Source organism: Oncorhynchus gorbuscha, unplaced genomic scaffold, assembly GCF_021184085.1.
Source record: "Oncorhynchus gorbuscha isolate QuinsamMale2020 ecotype Even-year unplaced genomic scaffold, OgorEven_v1.0 Un_scaffold_5848, whole genome shotgun sequence".
In the NCBI taxonomy this organism is placed as follows: Eukaryota; Metazoa; Chordata; class Actinopteri; order Salmoniformes; family Salmonidae; genus Oncorhynchus; species Oncorhynchus gorbuscha.
In genome coordinates this window covers 10,001-22,665 of record NW_025749566.1, presented here as the reverse complement: position 1 = coordinate 22,665, position 12,665 = coordinate 10,001, and the positions used below count along the sequence as shown (strand labels likewise).

The 12,665-nt window shown below is 41.5% G+C and overlaps 1 protein-coding gene across 1 annotated transcript; it reads left to right on the top strand.

The window, feature by feature from the left end:
- Positions 1–253: 253 nt before the first annotated feature.
- LOC124029235 (potassium voltage-gated channel subfamily A member 3-like) lies at positions 254–2,160 on the top strand (the record flags this gene model as incomplete). Its single annotated transcript, XM_046341014.1, has 2 exons — positions 254–721; positions 1,346–2,160. Coding segments are annotated over 2 exons (1,074 nt in total), but the record flags the coding sequence as incomplete, so codon positions are not given.
- Positions 2,161–12,665: the final 10,505 nt, after the last annotated feature.

Genomic DNA, 12,665 nt, shown 5'->3' with positions numbered 1-12,665 from the left:
TACAGTATATCTCCTCTTAAAGGTGTGGTTAATACAGTATATCTCCTCTTAAAGGTTTGGTTAATACAGTATATCTCATCTTAAAGGTGTGGTTAATACAGTATATCTCATCTTAAAGGTGTGGTTAATACAGTATATCTCATCTTAAAGGTGTGATTAATACAGTATATCTCATCTTAAAGGTGTGGTTAATACAGTAGGTCTCCTCTCCTCTTAAAGGTGAGGTTAATACAGTATATCTCTCCTCTTAAAGGTGTGGTTGCTGTTTGAGTACCCTGAGAGCAGTGGTCCGGCTCGGGGGATAGCCATCGTATCCGTGCTCGTCATCCTCATCTCCATCGTCATCTTCTGCCTGGAGACGTTACCGGAGTTCAGGGAGGACCACAAGGAGCCCGTCCCTCTGGCTCCCATTATTAACGGCACCGAGCCGTACTTCTCCTCTCCGTTCTCCGACCCGTTCTTCGTGGTGGAGACGCTGTGCATCATCTGGTTCTCCTTCGAGCTGCTGGTCCGGTTCTTCGCCTGTCCCTCCAAGGCCACCTTCTCTAGGAACATCATGAACATTATAGATATCGTTGCTATCATACCCTACTTCATTACGCTGGGCACGGAACTGGCAGAGCAGCAGGGGAACGGACAGCAGGCCATGTCCCTGGCCATCCTCAGGGTCATCAGGCTGGTCAGGGTGTTTAGGATCTTCAAGCTGTCCAGACACTCCAAGGTATCTATGTAGTACCATCTCTATATGTCTCTCTCATCTCTATCTCTACCTCCAAAGATGTGTTCGATGTTTCCCTCTCACTGTCTGTGTGTGTGTGTGTACTGTCAAGCTGAAGCTGCGTTAAACCAAACCAATTGCCCTAATACAATAAACAAACAAAAATTCCTAGCCACCGTGCTTCTACACCTGCATTGCTTGCAGTTTGGGTTTTTAGGCTGGGTTTCTGTACAGCACTTTGAGATATCAGCTGATGTAAGAAGGGCTATATAAATACATTTGATTTGATTTAATTTAATTAGAGTGAACTCTGTCTATCTATGGTAGGTCTGAACTCTCTCTGTCTATCTATAGTAGGTCTGAACTCTCTCTGTCTATCTATGGTAGGTCTGAACTCTCCCTGACTATCTATGGTAGGTCTGAACTCTCTCTGTCTATCTATGGTAGGTCTGAACTCTCTCTGTCTATCTATGGTAGGTCTGAACTCTCTCTGTCTATCTATGGTAGGTCTGAACTCTCTCTGTCTATCTATGGTAGGTCTGAACTCTCTCTGTATATCTATGATAGGTCTGAACTCTCTCTGTCTATCTATGGTAGGTCTGAACTCTCTCTGTCTATCTATGGTAGGGGCTCCAGATCCTGGGCCAGACCCTGAAGGCCAGCATGCGGGAGCTGGGTCTGCTCATCTTCTTCCTCTTCATCGGAGTCATCCTCTTCTCCAGTGCCGTCTACTTCGCCGAAGCCGACGACCCAGATTCCAGCTTTAGCTCCATCCCTGATGCCTTCTGGTGGGCCGTGGTCACCATGACTACTGTCGGCTATGGAGACATGCACCCGATAACCATTGGCGGGAAGATCGTGGGCTCTCTCTGCGCCATCGCCGGCGTGCTGACCATCGCCCTGCCCGTCCCCGTCATCGTGTCCAACTTCAACTACTTCTACCACCGGGAGACGGAGGGCGAGGAGCAGGCGCAGTACCTCCACGTGGGCAGCTGTCAGCCGCTGGCGTCCGAGACGGAGGAGGATGGGGAGGTGAGGAAGAGGAGCAGCTCTTCGTCGCTCAGTAAGAGTGAGTACCTGGTGATAGAGGAACACAGAGGAATGAACAGCAGCACCTTCAAACAGCAGCAGAACTTCCCCACGGCAACCACCGCTACCACGACGACAACCGTGACACAAAACAACACGGTGAACAGCGTCAGCATCAACAAGAAGATATTCACTGACGTGTAGAGTCTTTGGGCGCCATAACGGACTCACGGATTAAAGTATGTAGTGATTTAACAGATGTGGTTGAATGAGGAGAGACTCATCACCACCATGAACCTCTAGCTGACCATATCTAATGGGGATATTTACACTACATGACCAAAAGTATGTGGACACCTGCTTGTTCAACATCTCATCTCAAAATCATGGGGATTAAATATGGAGTTGGTCCCCCGTTTTGCTGCTATTACACAGCCTCCATTCTTCTGGGAAGGCTTTCCACTAGATGTTGAAACATTGTTGCGTGGACTTGCTTCCATTCAACCAAAAGAGTATTAGTGAGCTGAAGACATGTTGGACGATTAGGCCTGACTGCAGTCGGCGTTCCAATTCATCCCACAGGTGTTCGATAGGGAATGAGGACAGGGCTCTGTGCAGGCCAGCCAAGTTCTTCCACACTGACAAGATGTACCATTTCTTATGGACATTGCTTTTTGCACAGGGGCACAAGTCATGCTGAAACAGGAAAGCCCCTTCCCCAAACTGTTGCCATAAATTTGTAAGCACAGAACCTGCCTAGAATGTCATTGTATGCTGTGAGTTAAGATTTCCCTTCACTGGAACTAATGGGCCCGAACCATGAAAAACAGCCCCAGACCATTATTCCTCCTCAACCAAACTTTAAAGTTGACACAATGCATTGGGGCAGGTAGAGTTCTCCTGGCATCCACCAAATACAGATTTCTCTGTCGTACTGCCAGATGGTGAAGCGTGATTCATCACTCCAGAGACGCCTTCCACTGCTCCAGAGTCCAATGGCGGTGAGCTTTACACCCTCCAGCCAACACTTGGCATTGCTCATGGTGATCTTAGGCTTAGTGTGGCGGCTTGCTCGGCCATGGAAAACCATTTCATGAATATCCTGATTAACAGTTAACGCTAAGCTTTCAGAGGCAATTTGGAACTCGGTATGGGGTTGCACCCGAGGACAGACGATTATTACACGCTACGTAGTTCAGTATTCGCTGGGCGGTCCCGTTCTGTGAGCTTGTGTGGCCAACCATTTCAAGGGTGAGCCGTTGTTGCTCCTAGACTTTATCACTTCACAATAACAGCACTTAAAGTGACTGGGGAAGCTCTAGCGGTGTAGAAATTGGACATTTACTTGTTGGAAAGGTGGAATCCTATGACAGTGCCACTTTGAAAGTCATTGAGCTCATCAGTAAGTCCGTTCTACTGCCAATGTTTGTCTGTGGAGATTGCATGGCTGTGTGCCTGGAAATTATGCATCTGTCAGCAACGAAAAAGTGTGGATAAATAGCCGAATCTACTAATTTGAAGGTGTCCACATACCTTTGTTAAAATGGTGTACCGCGATGATATGGACATTCCACAGGGCTGTACTCTGTTATAACACGGCAGTGTCTGGATGAAGAAGGAGCGAGAGATAGAGACATATAAAACACCAGAGACTTTAAGTCTTCAGCTGATTCTAACATCAGAGTGGTGTGTATTCAGGATAAATAGGGATCCCACATCACAGTGGTGTGTATTCAGGATAAATAGGGATCCTACATCACAGTGGTGTGTATTCAGGATAAATAGGGATCCTACATCAGAGTGTTAAACAGTCACCACTATCCAGCCTCCACCCAGTACCCTGTCCTGAACCTTAGTCACTGTCACTATCCAGCCTCCACCCAGTACCCTGTCCTGAACATTAGTCACTGTCACTGTCCAGCCTCCACCCAGTACCCTGTCCTGAACCTTAGTCACTGTCACTATCCAGCCTCCACCCAGTACCCTGTCCTGAACATTAGCCACTGTCACTATCCAGCCTCCACCCAGTACCCTGTCCTGAACCTTAGTCACCAGCTACTATCCAGCCTCCACTCAGTACCCTGCCCCGAACATTAGTCACAGTTACTAGCTTTCCTCCACTCAGTACCCTGCCCCGAACATTAGTCACAGTTACTAGCTTTCCCTCACTCAGTACCCTGCTCTGAACCTTAGTCACTGTCACTATCCAGCCTCCACCCAGTACCCTGCCCTGAACCTTAGTCACCACTAGCCAGCCTCCGCTCAGTACCCTGCCCTGAACATTAGTTACCACTAGCCAGCCTCCACTCAGTACCCTGCCCTGAACCTAGTCACCACTTGCCGGCATCAACCCAGTACCCTGCCCTGAACCTTAGTTACTGTTTCTAGCTACCCTCCAACCAGTACCCTGCCTTGAACCTTAGCACTGTTACTATCCAGCCTCCAACCAGTACCCTGCCATGAACCTTAGTTACCACTAGCCAGCCTCCAACCAGTACCCTGCCCTGAACCCTAGTCACTGTTTCTAGCTACCCTCCACCCAGTACCCTGCCTTGAACCTTAGACACTGTTTCTAGCTACCCTCCACCCAGTACCCTGCCCTGAACCTTAGTCACTGTTACTATTTGGCCTCTACCCAGTACCCTGGCTTGAACCTTAGACACTGTTTCTAGCTACCCTCCACCCAGTACCCTGCCCTGAACCTTAGTCACTGTTACTATCTGGCCTCTACCCAGTACCCTGGCTTGAACCTTAGACACTGTTTCTAGCTACCCTCCACCCAGTACCCTGCCCTGAACCTTAGTCACTGTTACTATCTGGCCTCTACCCAGTACCCTGGCTTGAACCTTAGACACTGTTTCTAGCTACCTCCAACCAGCACCCTGCCCTGAACCTTAGTCACTGTTTCTAGCTACCCTCCACCCAGCACCCTGCCCTGAACCTTAGTCACTGTTTCTAGCTACCTCCACCCAGTACCCTGCCATGAAACTTAGTCACTGTCACTATCCAGCCTCCACCCAGTACCTGTCCTGAACCTTAGTCACTGTCACTATCCAGGCTCTACCCAGTACCCTGTCCTGAACATTAGTTACCACTATCCAGCCTCCAACCAGTACCCTGCCCTGAACCTTAGTCACTGTCACTATCCAGCCTCCAACCAGTACCCTGCCCTGAACCTTAGTCACTGTTTCAAGCTACCCTCCAACCAGTACCCTGCCCTGAACCTTAGTCACTGTTTCTAGCTACCCCTCCACCCAGTACCCTGCCCTGAACCTTAGTCACTGTTTCTATCTACCCTCCACCCAGTACCCTGCCCTGAACCTTAGAGCCTGCTGCCCTGTGTACATGGATCCGGTGAACACTTGTCACTTTATTCATGTGTTCGTACTGTTTTACGCAATATATATACTGTATTCTAGTCATGGTTCATCCTATATAACTACTGCTGTCCACTTCATATGTATATACTGTATTCTAGTCATGGTTCATCCTATATAACTGCTGTCTATACTGTCAATACACACCATCCTATATAACTGTCTATTTGTCCAAACACACCATCCTATATAATTACTGTCTATACTGTCTATACACACCATCCTATGTAAGTACTGTCTATACACACCATCCTATACAACTACTGTCTATAAACACTATCCTATATAACTACTGTCTATACACACCATCCTATATAACTACTGTCTATACACACCATCCTATATAACTACTGTCTATACTGTCTATACACACCATCCTATATAACTACAGTCTATACTATCTATACACACCATCCTATATAACTACAGTCTATACACACATCCTATATAACTACTGTCTATACACACACCATCCTATATAACTACTGTCTATACTGTCTATACACACCATCCTATATAACTACTGTCTATACTGTCTATACACACCATCCTCTATAACTACTGTCTATACTGTCTATACACACCATCCTATATAACTACTGTCTATACTGTCTATACACACCATCCTATATAACTACTGTCTATACTGTCTATACACACCATCCTATATAACTACTGTCTATACTGTCTATACACGCCATCCTATATAACTACTGTCCATACACATCATATATAACTACTGTCTATACACACCATCCTATATAACTACTGTCTATACTGTCTATACACACCATCCTATATAACTACTGTCTATACACACATCCTATATAACTACTGTCTATACTGTCTATACACACCATCCTATATAACTACTGTCTATACACACCATCTATATAACTACTGTCTATACACACCATCCTATATAACTTCACTGTCTATACACACCATCCTATATAATTACTGTCTATAGACACCATCCTATATAACTACTGTCTATACACACCATCCTATATAACTACTGTCTATACACACCATCCTATATAACTACTGTCTATACACACCATCCTATATAATTACTGTCTATAGACACCATCCTATAAACTACTGGCTATACACACCATCCTATATAACTACTGTCTATACACACCATCCTATATAACTACTGTCTATACACACCATCCTATATAACTACTGTCTATACACACCATCCTATATAACTACTGTCTATACACACTATCCTATATAACTACTGTCTATACACACCATCCTATATAACTACTGTCTATACTGTCTATACACACCATCCCATATAACTACTGTCTATACACACCATCCCATATAACTACTGTCTATACACACCATCCTATATAACTACTGTCTATACACACCATCCTATATAACTACTGTCTGTACACACCATCCTATAAATTACTGTCTATACACACCATCCTATATAACTACTGTCTGTACACCATCCTATATAACTACTGTCTATACACACCATCCTATATAACTACTGTCTATACACACCATCCTATATAACTACTATCTATACACATTATCCTATATAACTACTGTCTATACACACCATCCTATATAACTACTGTCTATACACACCATCCTATATAACTACTGTCTATACACACCATCCTATATAACTACTGTCTATACACACCATCCTATATAACTACTGTCTATACACACCATCCTATATAACTACTGTCTATGTGTTGTCCACCATCCTATAACTACTATCTATACACACCATCCTATATAACTAGTCTATACACCATCCTATATAACTACCACCATACTGTCTATACACACCATCCTATATAACTACTGTCTATACACACCATCCTATATAACTACTATCTATACACACCATCCTATAATAACTAGTCTATACACACCATCCTATATAACTACTGTCTATACTATCTATACACACCATCCTATATAACTACTGTCTATACCGTCTGTACAATAACATCCTATATCACTGTCTATATACACCATCCTATATAACTACTGTCTATACACACCATCCTATAACAACCTTCTATACTGTCTATTCACACCATCCTATATAACTACTGTCTATACACACAATCATATATAACTACTGTCTATACACACCATCCTATATAACTACTGGGTCTATACACACCATCCTATATAACTACTGTCTGTACACACCATCCTATATAACTACTGTCTATATACACCATCCTATATAACTACTGTCTATACACACCATCCTATATAACTACTGTCTATACACACCATCCTATATAACTGGTACGTCTGTACACACCATCCTATATAACTACTGTCTATACACACCATCCTATATAACTACTGTCTATACACACCATCCTATATAACTACTGTCTGTACTGTCTATACACACCATCCTATATAACTACAGTCTATACTATCTATACACACCATCCTCTATAACTACTGTCTATACTGTCTATACACACCATCCTATATAACTACTGTCTATACACACCATCCTATATAACTACTATCTATACACACCATCCTATATAACTACTGTCTATACACACCATCCTATATAACTACTGTCTATACACACCATCCTATATAACTACTGTCTATACACACCATCCTATATAACTACTGTCTATACACACCATCCTATATAACTACTGTCTATACACACCATCCTATATAACTACTGTCTATACACACCATCCTATATAACTACTGTCTATACACACCATCCTATATAACTACTGTCTATACACACCATCCTATATAACTACTGTCTATACACACCATCCTATATAACTACTGTCTATACACACCATCCTATATAACAACCTTCTATACTGGCTATTCACACCATCCTATATAACTACTGTCTATACTGTCTATACACACCATCCTATATAACTACTGTCTATACTGTCTATACACACCATCCTATATAACTACTGTCTATACTGTCTATACACACCATCCTATATAACTACTGTCTGTACACACCATCCTATATAACTACTGTCTATACACACCATCCTATATAACTACTGTCTATACACACCATCCTATATAACTACTGTCTATACACACTATCCTATATAACTACTGTCTATACTGTCTATACACACCATCCTATATAACTACTGTCTATACACACCATCCTATATAACTACTGTCTATACACACCATCCTATATAACTACTGTCTATACACACCATCCTATATAACTACTGTCTATACTGTCTATACACACCATCCTATATAACTACTGTCTATATACACCATCCTATATAACTACTGTCTATACACACCATCCTATATAACTACTATCTATACACACCATCCTATATAACTACTGTCTATACACACCATCCTATATAACTACTGTCTATACACACCATCCTATATAACTACTGTCTATACACACCATCCTATATAACTACTGTCTATACACACCATCCTATATAACTACTGTCTATACACACCATCCTATATAACTACTGTCTATACACACCATCCTATATAACTACTATCTATACACACCATCCTATATAACTACTGTCTATACACACCATCCTATATAACTACTGTCTATACACACCATCCTATATAACTACTGTCTATACACACCATCCTATATAACTACTGTCTATACACACCATCCTATATAACTAGTCTATACACACCATCCTATATAACTACTGTCTATACACACCATCCTATATAACTACTGTCTATACTGTCTATACACACCATCCTATATAACTACTGTCTATACACACCATCCTATATAACTACTGTCTATACTGTCTATACACACCATCCTGTATAACTACTGTCTATACACACCATCCTATATAACTACTGTCTATACTGTCTATACACACCATCCTATATAACTACTGTCTATACACACCATCCTATATAACTACTGTCTATACACACCATCCTATATAACTACTGTCTATACTGTCTATACACACCATCCTATATAACTACAGTCTAGACTGTCTATACACACCATCCTATATAACTACTGTCTATACACACCATCCTATATAACTACTGTCTATACACACCATCCTATATAACTACTGTCTATACTGTCTATACACACCATCCTATATAACTACTGTCTATATACACCATCCTATATAACTACTGTCTATACACACCATCCTATATAACTACTATCTATACACACCATCCTATATAACTACTGTCTATACACACCATCCTATATAACTACTGTCTATACACACCATCCTATATAACTACTGTCTATACACACCATCCTATATAACTACTGTCTATACACACCATCCTATATAACTAGTCTATACACACCATCCTATATAACTACTGTCTATACACACCATCCTATATAACTACTGTCTATACTGTCTATACACACCATCCTATATAACTACTGTCTATACACACCATCCTATATAACTACTGTCTATACTGTCTATACACACCATCCTGTATAACTACTGTCTATACACACCATCCTATATAACTACTGTCTATACTGTCTATACACACCATCCTATATAACTACTGTCTATACACACCATCCTATATAACTACTGTCTATACACACCATCCTATATAACTACTGTCTATACTGTCTATACACACCATCCTATATAACTACAGTCTAGACTGTCTATACACACCATCCTATATAACTACTGTCTATACACACCATCCTATATAACTACTGTCTATACACACCATCCTATATAACTACTGTCTATACTGTCTATACACACCATCCTATATAACTACTGTCTATATACACCATCCTATATAACTACTGTCTATACACACCATCCTATATAACTACTGTCTATACACACCATCCTATATAACTACTGTCTATACACACCATCCTATATAACTACTGTCTATACACACCATCCTATATAACTACTGTCTATACACACCATCCTATATAACTACTGTCTATACACACCATCCTATATAACTACTGTCTATACACACCATCCTATATAACTACTGTCTATACACACCATCCTATATAACTACTATCTATACACACCATCCTATATAACTACTGTCTATACACACCATCCTATATAACTACTGTCTATACACACCATCCTATATAACTACTGTCTATACACACCATCCTATATAACTACTGTCTATACACACCATCCTATATAACTAGTCTATACACACCATCCTATATAACTACTGTCTATACACACCATCCTATATAACTACTGTCTATACTGTCTATACACACCATCCTATATAACTACTGTCTATACACACCATCCTATATAACTACTGTCTATACTGTCTATACACACCATCCTGTATAACTACTGTCTATACACACCATCCTATATAACTACTGTCTATACTGTCTATACACACCATCCTATATAACTACTGTCTATACACACCATCCTATATAACTACTGTCTATACACACCATCCTATATAACTACTGTCTATACTGTCTATACACACCATCCTATATAACTACAGTCTAGACTGTCTATACACACCATCCTATTTAACTACTGTCTATACTGTCTATACACACCATCCTATTTAACTACTGTCTAGACTGTCTATACACACCTTCCTATTTAACTACTGTCTAGACTGTCTATACACACCATCCTATTTAACTACTGTCTAGACTGTCTATACACACCATCCTATATAACTACTGTCTATACACACCATTCCCTCCGCAATGCAATCAAACAAGCTAAGCGTCAGTATAGAGACAAAGTAGAATCTCAATTCAACGGCTCAGACACAAGAGGCATGTGGCAGGGTCTACAGTCAATCACGGACTACAAGAAGAAACCCAGCCCACTCACGGACCAGGATGTCTTGCTCCCAGGCAGACTAAATAACTTTTTTGCCCGCTTTGAGGACAATACAGTGCCACTGACACGGCCTGCAACGAAAACATGCGGTCTCTCCTTCACTGCAGCCGAGGTGAGTAAGACATTTAAACGTGTTAACCCTCGCAAGGCTGCAGGCCCAGACGGCATCCCCAGCCGCGCCCTCAGAGCATGCGCAGACTAGCTGGCCGGTGTGTTTACGGACATATTCAATCAATCCCTATCCCAGTCTGTTGTTCCCACATGCTTCAAGAGGGCCACCATTGTTCCTGTTCCCAAGAAAGCTAAGGTAACTGAGCTAAACGACTACCGCCCCGTAGCACTCACTTCAGTCATCATGAAGTGCTTTGAGAGACTAGTCAAGGACCATATCACCTCCACCCTACCTGACACCCGAGACCCACTCCAATTTGCTTACCGCCCAAATAGGTCCACAGACTGGGCATTGAGTGGCTGCTGCCAACACACTGACTCAACTCCAGCCACTTTAATAATGGGAATTGATGGGAAATGATGTAAAATATATCACTAGCCACTTTAAACAATGCTACCTAATATAATGTTTACATACCCTACATTATTCATCTCATATGCATATGTATATACTGTACTCTATATCATCGACTGCATCCTTATGTAATACATGTATCACTAGCCACTTTAACTATGCCACTTTGTTTACATACTCATCTCATATGTATATACTGTACTCAATACCATCTACTGTATCTTGCCTATGCTGCTCTGTACCATCACTCATTCATATATCCTTATGTACATGTTCCTTATCCCCTTACACTGTGTATAAGACAGTAGTTTTGGAATTGTTAGTTAGATTACTTGTTGGTTATCACTGCATTGTCGGAACTAGAAGCACAAGCATTTCGCTACACTCGCATTAACATCTGCTAACCATGTGTATGAGGACCAATAACATCTGCTAACCATGTGTATGAGGACCAATACCATCTGCTAACCATGTGACCAATAACATCTGCTAACCATGTATATGTGACCAATAACATCTGCTAACCATGTATATGTGACCAATAACATCTGCTAACCATGTATATGTGGACCAATAACATCTGCTAACCATGTGTATGTGACCAATAACATCTGCTAACCATGTATATGTGACCAATAACATCTGCTAACCATGTGTATGTGACCAATAACATCTGCTAACCATGTGTATGTGACCAATAACATCTGCTAACCATGTATATGTGACCAATAACATCTGCTAACCATGTGACCAATAACATCTGCTAACCATGTGTATGTGACCAATAACATCTGCTAACCATGTATATGTGACCAATAACATCTGCTAACCATGTATATGTGACCAATAACATCTGCTAACCATGTGACCATTAACATCTGCTAACCATGTGACCAATAACATCTGCTAACCATGTGACCAATAACATCTGCTAACCATGTGTATGTGACCAATAACATCTGCTAACCATGTGTATGTGACCAATAACATCTGCTAACCATGTGACCAATAACATCTGCTAACCATGTGTATGTGACCAATAACATCTGCTAACCATGTGTATGAGGACCAATACCATCTGCTAACCATGTGACCAATAACATCTGCTAACCATGTATATG